Genomic DNA, 14,726 nt, shown 5'->3' with positions numbered 1-14,726 from the left:
ATGTAGTATTAGGAGGTACTTTGAGACTGCAAAGATCCTGTTTCCCATCAGACTTTGAGCCAGTAGTTTTAAATCCATTGGTGATTCTTGATTGCATCAAATATTTTACTGTGATTATAAAATGATTTTCTAACTCTGTCAGAAACACCTACATTTATTAGTTGGGATTCTATAAGGACGAGCTTCTCTTTTCCCCTTATGTATTTCTTTGTTTATATCAGAATGGACTAAAAGATTCTTTTTTTAATCCAGTGGGTCATAATCTGTTATTATTAATTATGCTGCCCAGATTATCCCATTTCAAACTAGTTTTTGAATCCTTTTGATATATCATCATTTTGTGGATACTTTACTTTCAGATACAATAAGATGTTCAAGATTCATCTTACACTTTTTCTACTAGTTCTGCAGTCAGCCATTTTCCCAAGGAATCCTGCTTTGTTGTAGTAGGAAAAGGTATTTTGACATAGTTGACATTTAATATATTGCCCTTTGTGCCATTTTACCTACATGTTATTTCAGCATTGTTCACGTATTTATTTAATGTGTTTTGAAATTTTTTTTTAAAGATTTATTTATTAGAGAAAGTTGAGAGCATGGGAGGGGAACTGGGGGGCAGGCAGAGGGAGAAGCAGGCTCTGCTGAGCAGGGAGCCTGACGTGGGACTCGATCCCAGGACCCCGGGATCATGACCCGAGCGGAAGGCAGACACTTAACTCACTGAGCCACCAGGTGCCCCTAACGTGTTCTGAAATTGACAGATGTCTCTTCATGGAACAAATTTCCTCAGAACTTTTCATTATTAATGTATCAGATCAGGCATTTTATGTACTTTTAAATATTAATAATTATATTTTATTATATATTGATTCATAGCAAAATTGAGCCTTTCTTATTTGTTTTTTTTAAAGATTTTATTTATTCATGAGAGACAGAGAGAGAGGCAGAGACATAGGCAGAAGGAGAAGCAGACTCCCTGCGGTGACCCTGATACAGAACTTGATCCCAGAACCCTGGGATCGTGCCCTGAGCCGAAGGCAGATGCTCAACCACTGAGCCACCCAGGCATCCTGAGCCTTTTGTATTTCAATTGGGTTTTATTTTATTATAAAGATAAGAATGTTTTCTTTTGGGATTTCTATCTTTAAGGAACTATTTTATTCCCTTCCTCACTGCTATTTAAAATCTTTCTTTGGTGCATACAATCTAGTCTTACAGATAATGCTTCTTAATGGTATTTTGTACATTTATTCTTTTTTGCATGTTATTAAAAATGCTTGCATATGCCTCTTCTAAAGTAGACACGTGACAGTTGACAGTCACATAATCGTGATAATCCCTGTATCTTATGACTCAAATATGATTGGTCTTGATCCTCTTATCATTGCCACTCCTGTTTACGTACATAACTTTCAGAGTTCTGGAATAGAATGCTCATGTTTTATTTTGGAAGACTAAACAGAAATCTGAAAATGACACTGCTTCTTTCAGGCACTCTTCTTCAGAATTCACTTAAAAAAATAAATTTTATTGAGATGTAATTTACAATTCATCTGTATAAAGTATACAATTCAATGATTTTTTAGTATGTTGTGTTCTATAGTCATCACGATAAATTTTAGAATATTTTGTCATTCCTACCAAAATTCCCATAACCTTGGGAATGACCAAAAAGTCATTGTCTTTTTCTTCCCTTACTCTCCCCAGCCCTAGCAATCACTAATTTGTTTTCTGTCTCTCTAACTTTACCTATTCTGGATATTTTAGATTCACATTTTGGAAGACTCTTTTTAAGCCAGAGAAGAGAATATCAAGGCATAAGTGGATTGCAGGGAGCAGGGCTGGAAAAATAACAGCAGCTCCAGATCTGCTTTCTGAGTTCATAGGGTGGTGTAATTAGACATATGCTTTCACCACTTTCAGCACCTCTGGATGTTGATTGATGGAAGCAAGTAGTAAACTGAGGAAAGAGGGGGCCAAAGCTACATCTTAGCTGCTTGCCTAGTGAGGTACCAATTTAATACCACTTGTGTCTGATTTGAAATGCCTTCTGGTACTAGTAATAGCAGCACCACCAGCAGGATCAGTGATATATTACATTTATTATATACTTGTATAATGTGTTGGTCAACGTTATAAGTAGTTTACACTTGCTCATTTAACCTGAACAACATCCCTGAAGTAGATGCTATTATTCTCGTTTATTTTATTTTATTTATTTATTTTTTAAAGATTTTATTTTTATGTAATCTCTCCATCAAGGTGAGGCTCAGTCTCACAACCCTGAGATCAAGAGTTGTATGCTCTACCAACTAAGCCAGCCTAGCGTCCCTCTCTTAGTTTTAAATGAGGAAAACTGAGGCACAGTTTCATTATAAATATTTGTTTCTTTTTAAAATAGGTATGGTTTAAAATCTTGAAACTACCAGTAAAGTTAAACTTGTTTATATGTAGAGCCAATACTTTGTAATGACTTTGCAGAGAGTCTTTCTGGGGTCTCAGATTAATATTTTTTTCCTTTTCAGTGAAATTGCTTTTGGTTACAAGGGTCTGAAGATCCTGTTATACTATATTGCCGGTAGCTTGTCAACAATGTTCCGTGTCGAATATGCATCTAAAGTTGATGAGAATTTTGACTGTGTAGAGGTAAGAACAAAAATATATTTATCTTTAACTCTGTTTTCCATAGGAGTATAAAATTGGTTTTAAAATTTAAAGGCTTGAGAGAGGAGAGTATCTGTTATAAAGCTTTAAAGCTTATAGCTTTAAAACCGCATATTTTCCTTTAGTTATGGGTTATGGAGGTGATTGTCTGCCTGTCACTACAGTTAACCTTTGATCATGATCCTTAGCCTGATTCTTAAGTGGACCTTCTCTGAAAAACCTTTACTTCTATGATCAGAGTGGTATTTTGTTTATCAACTTTTGTTTTTTTTTATTACGAACATAAAAATTACTTAATTTCCCAGAAGTTAAATAAGATAGAGGGCAATAGCTAAATTTCCTACTTTTTCTTCACATAGGATTTGCCTATTTAAATTTCTCTGGCTGCATTTCTGATCCCACATTTTCTTAAGAACATGGATAGTTAAGCTGATGACAAAACTATTTGAAACAAATGAACCAAAATAGGGTGGAGGCAAGGAGAGGCATTAAAAGTATGCATCTGGGGGAATCCCTGGGTGGCGCAGCGGTTTGGCGCCTGCCTTTGGCCCAGGGCACGATCCTGGAGACCCAGGATCGAATCCCACGTCGGGCTCCTGGTGCATGGAGCCTGCTTCTCCCTCTGCCTATGTCTCTGCCCCTCTCTCTCTCTGTGACTATCATAAATAAATAAAAATTAAAAAAAAAAAGTATGCATCTGGGACAGGCCAAATATGGCCCCTCAAGAAGCCAAGGCAAAGTGATGTGACCACAAGCCAAGGAGTGTTGGTAGCCACCAGAATTAGAAGAAGGAATAGATTCTCCTCTGGAGAGAGTGTGACCCTGTCAACACTGATTTTAGCTCAGTGTTACTGATTTTAGACTTTGCCTCTAGGCTGTGAGAAAATTAGTTTCTGTGGGTTTAAGCTTGCAAGTTTGTGGTAGTTTGTTACAGCAGCCATAGAAACTAATACAGATTTCCATACCAGGGGGTGGGGTACTACTGTCACAAATGAAACTTTAGAAATGTCTTTGGAAATGAGTGATGGGTAGAAACTAGAAGAATTTTGAGGTACATGATATAAAAAACATAGACTTCCTTGAATAAACTGTTGGTAGAAATATGGACTCTTTTTTTTTTTAACATTTTATTTATTTATTCATGAGAGACACAGAGAGAGGCAGAGACATAGCCAGAGGGAGAAGCAGGCTCAAAGGAAGCCTGATGTGTGACCTGATCCCCGAACCCCGGGATCACGCCCTGAGCCAAAGGCAGACACTCAACCACTGAGCCACTCAGGTGTCCCGAAATACGGACTTTAAAGGCACTGCTGGTGAGGGCTCAGAATAAAGTTAGGAGCATGGGAGAAAAAGCCTGTATCATCTTAGAGAATAATATATTATTATAAATAGTATGTTGGTAGAAATAGTTTTGAAGATCACCTCTGTTGAGTCAGAGGGAAATGAATATATTATTAGAAAATGAAGGAAAGGAAATACTTGTTATTTAGTGCCAGAAAGCATAGCTGAATTGTGTCCTACATTTATATAGAAAGAAGAACTTGTAAGCCATAAACTTGGATATTTAGCTGAGGAGATTTCCAAACAATGTATTGAAGTTGTGGCTTGGTTTCTTGTGGCTTATAGTAAATGTGAGAGGAAAGGGAGAAATTGTGGGAAGAATTGTAAAGCAAAGAAGACTCAGGACTTGATGATTTGGGAGATTCTCAGTCTATGCAAGTTCAGAAGACATGAAATTAGGAGATTCATGGTCAGGAAAGTGTGCTTTGGAGAGAAAGCCAGGAGTATAGCTAGATAATCTTTTGCTCTTGCTGAAGAGATTACATACATGACTCATGGATCTCTTCCATAATCTCAGCAAAAACTAGGAGTAGAGTTTGAATAGAGATCATATCCTTTGTAGGACTATCTTATCTAATGGCATGAACCCTTATAGCAGACACAGGTGACCTAGAAGGGTTTTGAGAATGGTATATCAACAGAAGCGCTGCCAGTTTGGACTGACAGGTTTAGGAAAGGCTAATGAACTTCCAAAATTCTAGGGTCCCCTGGGAGGCTCAGCAGTTGAACGTCTGCCTTCGGCCCAGGGTGTGGTCCTGAAGTCCCGGGATTGAGTCCCACTTCGGGCTCCCTGCATGGAGCCTGCTTCTCTATCTCTCTCTGCCTATGTCTCTGGTACTCTCTCTTTGTGTCTCTCATGAATGAATGAATGAATGAGTAAATAAATAAATCTTTTAAAAAAAATTCTGTAAGTAGGAAACAGGCTGATAACACTACTCAGCTGCAAATATGTGCTTCCCTTCAAGAAAAAGGAATAATGGCCCAGAAGGTAGAGCTGCAGGTCATAGTATTGCCAGGCCTTGAAACCTAATGAAATTTATGACGTTCTGGATTTTGAAAATGCTTAGTACCAGTGGCTCTTTTCTTCCTAGCATTTTCTCCCCTTTGGAATGGGAAACTCCATAACTTACCCTATGCCTGTCCCACTACTGTATTTTAAAAGTGGTAACTTGTTTTCTAGTTTCACAGGTGGAAATGAATTTTGCCCCAGGATTTATCATAACCAGAGTCTGTTAACTTAGAAAATGACATTTTGGACTTGAGTTGATAATGGAGTGGTTGAAACTTTTGAGGTTGTTGGGATGGGATAAATGTATTTTGCATATTTGAGAGGGACATGAATCCCTGGGGTACCTTAAGAAAATTATATGTTTTAGAGTTGTTTTATTTCTAGGCATTCCTTTTGAAAAGCATTGAAAAATTTTTTTAAAGGTTTTATTTAAATTCTGGTTAGTTAACGTACAATGTAATATTAGTTTCAGGTGTATAATACCAGTATTCATCAAAGCAACTGTACTCCTTGGTCCCCATCACCTATTTTAACTCATCCCCCTACCTACCTCCCTTCAAGGCATTGAAACTTTTCATCAAGAATTACATCAGTTTAGGGCAGCCAAGGTGGTTCAGTGGTTTGGCACCGCCTTCAGCCCAGGGTGTGATCCTGGAGACCTGGGATCGAGTCCTGAGTCGGGCTCCCTGTGTGGAGCCTGCTTCTCCCTCTCCCTGTGTCTCTGCCTCAGACATGTACCTGTGGAGTTGCTCTCTGTCTCTGTGTCTCTCATGAATAAATAAAATATTAAAAAAAAAAGAATTACATCAGTTTTAAAAAAAATTACATCAGTTTTTTTTTAACAAAATGTCATTTTTGTCATTGAATCACATTTATAAAATTAGAAATTGCATTCTTAGAGTAAAATATCTTGTTATTTGGACTTGAAAATCTAGGAAGTTTTATCAGATCAGATCTGTTATATTGATAATATTTTGCTGTGTAACTGGGCAAAGATCTTCTGTATTACTGCATATTGGATATCATAACTTCCTCCTGTACGAGTAGCAGTTCCTAACACATTAACAATTAAACCAACTTTTTAAAGACTTTAAACTGACTTTAAACTTCTGACAAATCTTTTGCCTACCTCATGGCCCATCTTTTTTTTACTAAAACCTCATGACTTGAGACTGGTTGATTTGAGTTATTTTATTGTTTAATTTAAAAAAATTTGTCTCATGTAAAGGACTTGCCCAAATTCACACAATGTTAGACAAACTAGCATGTAAGAGAGACTTACTAAAGTGGAATTTTTTCCCTAAGTATGTTTCTTATTAGACTTTTAAATTCTTAAGCCCACCTAGATACTCTTACTAAAAATGCAGGTAGTAGTTTTCCTTATGTTGTACAAAATTCACTGTTTGAAGGTTTTGGTGTCTTTTTTTTTCTTTTTTTTTTTTTTTTATAGAAGTTCCAGCTGGTAGTGCTGAATTGATTTCTTCCAAAGGCACTATTGACTTAGTTATTGGTAAATCTTTCAAATACTATTTGCAGTGAAAATAGCTATGTATTTGCATTGACTTCTAATTGTTCCATTCTTGAAAACCAGATTTTTCCATTTAGAAGTACTGTGTTAGGAGTAAGGAATCAATCTTTTATAATGTCTTCTTGTAGGATTATTTATTCCATGGTCGAAGATCATTTATTTAAATTACATGTTCAGGCAAAGACTTTTTTTTCTCCTTATAAAAAAAGAAAGGATAGTGGATGTTGGGGGAATGAGTTTACCTTTTTTTTTTTTTTTTAAGATTTTATTTATTCACGAGAGACACAGGCAGAGGGAGAAATAGGCTCCATGCAGGGAGCCTGATGTGAGACTCCATGCCAGGTCTCCAGGATCATGCCCTTGGGTCAAAGGCAGGCGCTAAACCGCTGAGCCACCCAGGGATCCCGGGTTTGCCTTTTCTATGTCAGCTTGCATTGAGAGTGTTCAGGGATGCCTGGGTGGCTGAGCAGTTGAGCATCTGCCTTCAGCTCAGGTCGTGATTGCAGGATTCGGGACCGAGTCCCATATTGGGCTCCTCGTGGGGAGCCTGCTTCTCCCTCTGCCTGTGTCTCTTGCCTCTCTTTCTGCATCTCTCATGAATAATTTTTTTACAAATACAATTAAAATTTTTAAAAATGTTCATTCCACAGTCTGTGGTCTTGATGCCAGGGAAAGAGTGCAACAAAACAAAATCATTTGTCTCATGGAGCTTATATTTTAGCTAGCAGAAACAGTCAATAAACAAATAGTAAATAGTGTTATGAAGAAACATTTTGTTGGTTCCTGAATGAAGAGGAGTCAATGTAATAATGGAATAACCTGAGGGAAGAGCCTAGTAACAAAAACCCTGAAATAAGAATACTCAGAAATACCACTGTTGTTAAATGATTGTGATAATGGAGAGAAGGATATGAGATGGTTGACAGGGTTGGCAAAACTATATTTTGTCGGGTAAGAATAGTTGATAGCTTTTAGAGGTTTTAAGTTGGTAAGGGTCATATGATATGACTCATTTTTTTATTTTTAATTTTTTAATTATTTTTTTTATTTTTTAAAGATTTGATTTATTTATTCATAGAGACACACACAGAGAGAGAGGCAGAGATACAGGCAGAGGGAGAAGCAGGCTCCACGCAGAGAGCCCGACGTGGGACTCGATCCAGGGTCTCCAGGATCACACCCTGGGCTGCAGGCGGCGCTAAACCACTGCGCCACTGGGGCTGCCCTTTTTTAAAATTTTTTAAATTATTTTTGAAAGATTGTATTTATTCATGAGAGACACACACAGAGAAAGAGGCAGAGACAGAGAGGCAGAGGGAGAAGCAGGCTCCATGCAGAGAGCCCGACTTGGCACTCCATCCTGGGTCTCCAGGATCAGGCCCTGGGCTGAAGGCAGCGCCAAACCTCTGAGCCACCCAGGCTGCCCGACTTATGTTTTTAAAAGATTCTTTTAGTTGCTCTGGAGAGAACACACTGCAGGGAGACCAGAACATTGCAATGTTGTAGGTAGTTTGAAGGTGGAACCAGTAGGATTTACTTTTTAATTAAACACAATGATACAGAAAAAAGAAAGAGGATCCTATTGCTTAAGCTTAATAGTACTATTAACTGAGATAGGGAAGATTGGAGAAGAAGGTTTAAATTGGAAAAAAAATCAAGATTTTTGATTTATATGTGTTATGTTTGGGACTATTACATATCATATTGGAGTTTTCACAGACTATACTATAGTATTATTTTTGTGTATTAAAAAATACACTCTTTTAGGTGGTCAGAAACCACAGCACATCAGCTTGGAAGTTAATTTGCTTATTAGAATTTTGCCATTACATTAATCTTTCATCATCTGTTTTTCTTTTCCAAGCTGAGCTCTCCAGTTTTATGTAAAAGTTTTTAGACACAATTAAGATGTTGTAAAACATCTCCACTAGCTATCGTCTTTAAAGACAACATAATTACTGAATTTTACTACAATAAACTTGATTTTTCAGACACTGATGGTTTGTTCATTGTATGGTTGTTTCTGACTTTTTTTTTTTCTGACTTTGTTTTTATCAATGCCTCCTGACCTCTCTTTTTTTAATTGAAGTATAATTGACATGTGTTAGTTTCAGGTATACATTATAGTGATTCCATTTTTTGTTTTTTTAGTGTTTTTATACATTATGAAATAATCATGGCAAGTCCTGTTACCATATGTCACCATACAAAGTTATTACAGTATTATACCTACATTCCCTGTGCTGTGTGTGATATTCCCATGACTGTTTTATAACTGGAATTTTGTACTTCTTAATCCCTTTCACCTATTTTGCCCACCCCCTCAACTCCCACCCCCCATTGCCCTATACAGTAACCAACAGTTACCTGTATCTGTGGATGTTTCTGTTTGGTTTTTTAGATTTCACATAGCATAATACCCTGTAGGTTCATCTGTGTTGTGGTAAATGGCAAGATTTCATTTTCTTATGACTAATATTCCATTGTGTGTGTGTATATATGGTATTTACATATATCACTCTTTATCCGTTCATCTGTGATGGACACTTTGGTTGCTTCCAGATCTTACCTTTCTAAATAATGCTGCAGTGAACACAGGCATGCTTATATCTCTTCAAATTGGTATTTTCATTTTCTTTTGATAAATATCCAGAACTGAAATTGCTGGATTGTATGGTAGTTCTGTCTTTAAGTTTTTGAAGAACCTTCATACTATTTTCCATAGTGGCTGCACCAATTACATTGCCAGTGTATGAGGGTTCTCCACTTTTCTCCACTATTAGTATGATGTGATACCCCATTTATTTATTTTAGCTTTTGTTGCCCTTGCCTGAGGAGCAACTAGTCTGAGGAGACTAGTCTGAAAAAATATTGCTAAGACCAGTGTTAAAGAGCTTATTGCCAATGTTTTCTTCTAGGAGTTTTATGGTTTCAAGCGTTACATTCAAGTCTTTAATCCATTTTGGATTATTTTTGTATACTGTGTATGAGAGTGGTCCAGTTTCATTTTGCATGTGGCTGTCCAGTTTTCCCAATGCTATTTATTGGAGAGACTGTCTTTCCTATTGTTGACTTCTTGCCTCCTTTGTGGTTGATTAATTGCCTGTATATATAGGTTTATTGCTAGACTTTCTATTCTGTTGCATTGATCTCTGTATCTGTTTTTGTGCCATTACCATACTGTTTTGATTACTATAGCTTTGTAGTCTAGTGTGAAATCAGGGAGTGTGATACCTCCAGCTTTTTTGTTCTTTCTCAGGATTGCTTTGGCTATTCAGGATTCTTTGTGGTTCCATACAAATTTTAGGATCCTTAATTCTAGTTCTGTGAGAAATGCTGTTGGTATTTTGATGAAAGGTGCATTAAATCTGTAGATTGCTTTGAGTATTATGAACATTTTGATAATATTCTTCTAACCCATGAACACAGTATATCTTTCCATTTATTTGTGTTGTCTTCATTTTCTTTCACCTTACACTTTTCAGAGCCTCCTGCTTTGTCTTAAGGTAATTTCATTGCCTTTTACTGTAAGAGTGTATAACTAAGATTGTTCTGTCTTGCTAATTGCTAACATTTCTTGGAAAAGCTTTGGTAGAGGAAGCTGAAATACATGGGTACAGTTTGTATTATCTGTGAACTTCAATCATCTCTTTTATCCTTGTCTCCCACTAATATGGATTGAATTTGAGAGTAGATGAGAGTGATTTTTAAAATTTTCTGGATTCTTTAGCATTCTTATAGAAAAACCCTGGGTATTTAAAAATATTTAATCTTGAGGAAATGAAAAATAATCTTTGGTAGACTAATATTTCACTATACATTTTTTTTATAATTGTGACTGGTTTTCATGAGTAATGGTTTTTATAAAATATATGAAAAGCTTTAAAATTATATATTGAGGGGGATCCCTGGGTGGCGCAGCGGTTTGGCGCCTGCCTTTGGCCCAGGGCGCGATTCTGGCGACCCGGGATCGAATCCCACATCGGGCTCCCGATGCATGGAGCCTGCTTCTCTCTCTCTCCTCTCTCTCTCTCTCTCTCTCTCTCTCTCTCTCTGTGACTATCATAAATAAATAAATAAAAATAAAAAAAAGATTTAAAAAAAATTATATATTGAGATTTCTGTCTTAGAATTTAATATATAAGTTTAGGTAGCAAAATACTAATGCAGTATAAATCATAGGATACTACCTTTGTTTTACCAGTAGTGAAAAAGTTCACACTGTTAATTCTCTAACAGTACTCAAATTTCCACGGCTTAAATATTGTTAGGTAATGTAAGATTGAGCAAATTAAATAGGTATGGAAATTTCTTGGCTTGTTTTTGTAGCATATTTTAGGTAATCTTAGAATTCTAGTCAATGTTGGGATGCCTGGGTGGCTCAGTGGTCGAGCACCTGCCCTTGGCTCAGGGCTTGATCCCGCAGTCTGAAGATTGAGTCCCACATCAGGCTCCCTGCCTGGAGCCTGCTTCTCCCTCTGCCTATGTCTCTGCCTTTCTCTCTTGTATATTTCATGAATAAATAAATAAAATCTTTTTTAAAAAAGTCAATGTTAATTAAGTCTACCACTTTAGCCACATAAAGGACCACCTACTTAATGTGCCTTTTTAAATCATTATTTCAAAAATAACTCACTATAGACAAATTTACACAAATGGTGCTATTTAGGAAAAGATACTAAAGATGTAATTTGGTTTTCAAATGTGTATAAATATAAAGTGTAAACATATTTATATCATAGCAGTCTACCAGGTATTCTTAGGCACATTGCTTTCTGTAGTAAGGAGGAGAAGCAAAAATTGCTTTATGGGAATATCACATGTGTAACAAAGTATATAGAACGTTGGAAGTTGAAATGACCATAGCAAGAGAGTATACAATCTAAAACATTTCTTCATGACTAATCTAAGAACTAAATAGAACAGTTACCTTTTATACTTATTTTTAAAAAAGCTATTGCTAAATGTTTGGAAAACATTTGTCAGACATGTCTTTATTAAGTAGATCAGGTTGCTTTCTGGATTCTTGGTCTATTCAGCTTAATTTCTTATCTTTTTTTTTTTAATTTCTTATCTTTTTTAACACAGTTTTTTGTTTTGTTTTTTAATTAGGCTCCATGCCCAGCGTGGAGCCCAGTGCAGGTCTTGAACTCATGACACTGAGATAAGACCTGAGCTGAAAAAAAAAAAAAAAAAAAAAGACCTGAGCTGAGATCATGAATCAAATGCTTAACCAACTGAACCACCCAGGCACCACTTTTTTTTTCTAAAACTTATTTATTTATGAGAGAGAGACAGAGACACAGGCAGAGGGAGAAGCAGGCTCCATGCAGGGAGCCCAACATGGGACTCGATCCCAGGTCTCCAGGATCACACCCTGGGCTGAAGGCAGCACTAAACCGCTGAGCCACCCGGGCTGTGCCACTTTTAATTTTTTTTATAGATATGTTTTCCCATAATTTTTTAAGGATTTTATTTATTCATGAGAGGCAGAGACATAGGCAGAGGGAGAAGCAGGCTTCCCACGGGGAGCCCAGTGTGGGACTTGATCCCAGGACCCTAGGGATCACGACCTGAGCCAAAGACAGATGCTCAACCACTGAGCCACCGAGGTGTCCCTATTTTTCCATAATTTTAATTGAAGTTTAAAATAATATCCTGAAGGTAGGGAATTTTTCAGTGATCTTCAGAAATAGAATCTGAACTTAGCCACAAGCATTGGAACTAAAAGATTTCAGCTAATGTTTGGCTCAACATTGAATTTTAAAAAGATGAGATGGGGGTGCCTGGCTGGCTCAATCATTGGAGCATGTGACTCTTTTTTTTTAGAGAGGTAGAGTATGTGCACACACTTGCAGGAGAGTCAGGGAAAGGGGCAGAGGAAGAGAGAAACTCAAGCAGACTCCATGCTGAGTAAGCCTGGAGCCCGTCCTGGGGCTTGATCCCATGACCCTGAGATGACAACTTGAGCTGAAACCAAGAATCAGAGGCGCAACCAACTTTGCCATCTAGGCACCCAGAGCATGCAACTCTTGATCTAGGGGTTGTGAGTTCAAGCCCCATTTTGGGCTTAGAGCCTACTAAAATAAATAAATGAATAAAAAATTTAAAAATAAAAAATTTATTTTTAAAATAATGTTTTTCTGTAGTGATGATTTATTATCTGGCCAGTAACCTTTTTTGTTTGTTTGTTTAAGATTTTATTTATTCATGAGACAGAGACAGAGAGAGAGAGAGAGAGAGAGAGGGGCAGAGACCCAGGCAGAGGGAGAAGCAGGCTCCGTGCAGGGAGCCCGACGCAGGACTCAATCCCAGGTTTCCAGGATCAGGCCCTGGGCCGAAGGCAGCGCTAAACCTCTGGGCCACCTGGGCTGCCCTCTGGCCAGTAATCTTATATGAAAAATGAATATTTAACTGAACTAAATTAGAAGAGTAAAGATCTCTAAAACAAGTGGTTTAGGATTTTTTTTAAAACAATCTATTTTAAAAAAATAAACAATCTATTTAATAGAGAAATGCTTACATTTTTCCTTTAGTGAAGCAAGATTCTGAATTCTAGGTTTGAAGAGCCATTTGGTTTTATGTTCTATATTTTATGTAATATATTTGATACACATTTTCTCTAACCTATTTATATATAACAGATTCCTTGTTTTTAAACTTAGCCTTTGGGGATCCCTGGGTGGCGCAGTGGTTTGGCGCCTGCCTTTGGCCCAGGGTGCGATCCTGGAGACCCGGGATCGAGTCCTACGTCGGGCTCCCGGTGCATGGAGCCTGCTTCTCCCTCTGCCTGTGTCTCTGCCTCTCTCTCTCTCTCTCTCTCTCTCTCTGTGACTATCATAAATAAATAAAAAATTTAAAAAAAATATTAAACTTAGCCTTTTATTCTCCTGTAAAAGTTCTTAATGTGTAAGCTTGCCCAGAGCAAAATATTTATTTGAAGATATTTATTACGATAAATAGGTGTCCTTTGAAGGCTGAAAGTTAACTCTCTTTCAACTTTGTTGATCTCACACCTTTGGGTTGTTCTGTCTTCCACTAGAATTGCTACTTGAAACTAGATTTTCTAAGAAATCTTTGAAGTACATTTGATGCAAAATATGTGAAGTTATTTAATCATAGTTTGCAACGCCTTGTTGAGAAGACAGGATATAGGAAAGTTTTTAAAAGTTAAAATCAAATACACTATAAGTGCTTTGAAGTGTTTTCTTTTAAACTGATAGATTATAAACCTCTTTATTTAGAAGGAGCATTTCTTGACTTTTTTTAACTTGAACTAAAATTATACTACTTTACCCATCACTACTTTGGATTTTAATTGCCACACATTATAGACCCATTAAAGTCATTCCTTATTACAGTTCCTCTTGTAATTACTGAAATTGTATATATTCTATAAAATAAGTTTAAGATAGTCTCTTCACATTAGATAGCAGTTTAAACAAAAAATATCAAATGCAGTTTATTTGGTCTTGATGGTGAATAAATGCATATTAGAAATAAGTTGTTGGGTAAAATAATGAAGAGCTATATTTTAAATAATAGCTCTTCTTTTTTTATAGCTATAAACAAGTTATGTATAAATGTTGGTGGTACCAGAGCATTGAAAATAAAACTTGTTTGTGATAAACTCCATCCTTGGTTCTCCTCTATCCTAAAATGTAACTGAATGATAATAAAGTGCTATTCATCTGCAGGTGCATTGCTTCTACTTAGTTAAAAGATGGTTGAAAGGACAGGAATTAGTAGCATGTTGTATTAGCCTTTTGTAGTGTATTTTGTCCTAAGCATCTTAATTTCCCTGTTTTGAATGCTAAGTAGCAAGGGTCTTGGTTTAGAACTAATACCCATCATGCATGTAAACGGTATGAAAGAGCTGCTTAGTAAGTTAACACAAAGTGTTCTTGTGTCAGTCCTTGTGGAAATAGATACAATACAAACATTACAGCTGAACTCACGGCAAACTCCATTAAGTAAAAACCTGGCCTCATTGTTCAGGAAAAAGTTTGAATAGAATGCAAGCTCATTTTGTTGAATGTAATGTCAGGCTTTTAGGGACTGTATTGAGGGATAAGGTTTTGTTAAGTTGAGACCAATTCATTAAGTTTTATTGCCTGGTGAGAAGCAGTAATACTTTATTGTAAGACTTCATCAAATATTCATGGTTAAAGAGAAGTAGTAAAT

The 14,726-nt window shown here is 36.7% G+C and overlaps 2 protein-coding genes across 2 annotated transcripts in view; one reads left to right on the top strand and one right to left on the bottom strand.

Moving 5' to 3' along the window:
- SLC25A12 (solute carrier family 25 member 12) overlaps window positions 1-14,726 on the bottom strand; it is a 195,311-nt gene that overhangs the window by 140,260 nt on the left and 40,325 nt on the right. The gene's annotated exons all lie outside the window — the stretch shown is intronic.
- The window catches only part of HAT1 (histone acetyltransferase 1), a 61,438-nt gene that overhangs the window by 19,505 nt on the left and 27,207 nt on the right, over window positions 1-14,726 (top strand). Inside the window, exon 4 of the mRNA XM_055307974.1 lies at window positions 2,526-2,646. Within this exon, the coding sequence (XP_055163949.1) occupies window positions 2,526-2,646 (121 nt within the window). The remainder of the gene's footprint in view (window positions 1-2,525; window positions 2,647-14,726) is intronic.

Source organism: Nyctereutes procyonoides, unplaced genomic scaffold (assembly GCF_905146905.1).
Source record: "Nyctereutes procyonoides isolate TBG_1078 unplaced genomic scaffold, NYPRO_anot_genome, whole genome shotgun sequence".
Classification (NCBI taxonomy): Eukaryota; Metazoa; Chordata; class Mammalia; order Carnivora; family Canidae; genus Nyctereutes; species Nyctereutes procyonoides.
This window is presented reverse-complemented; position numbering and strand designations above follow the sequence as displayed.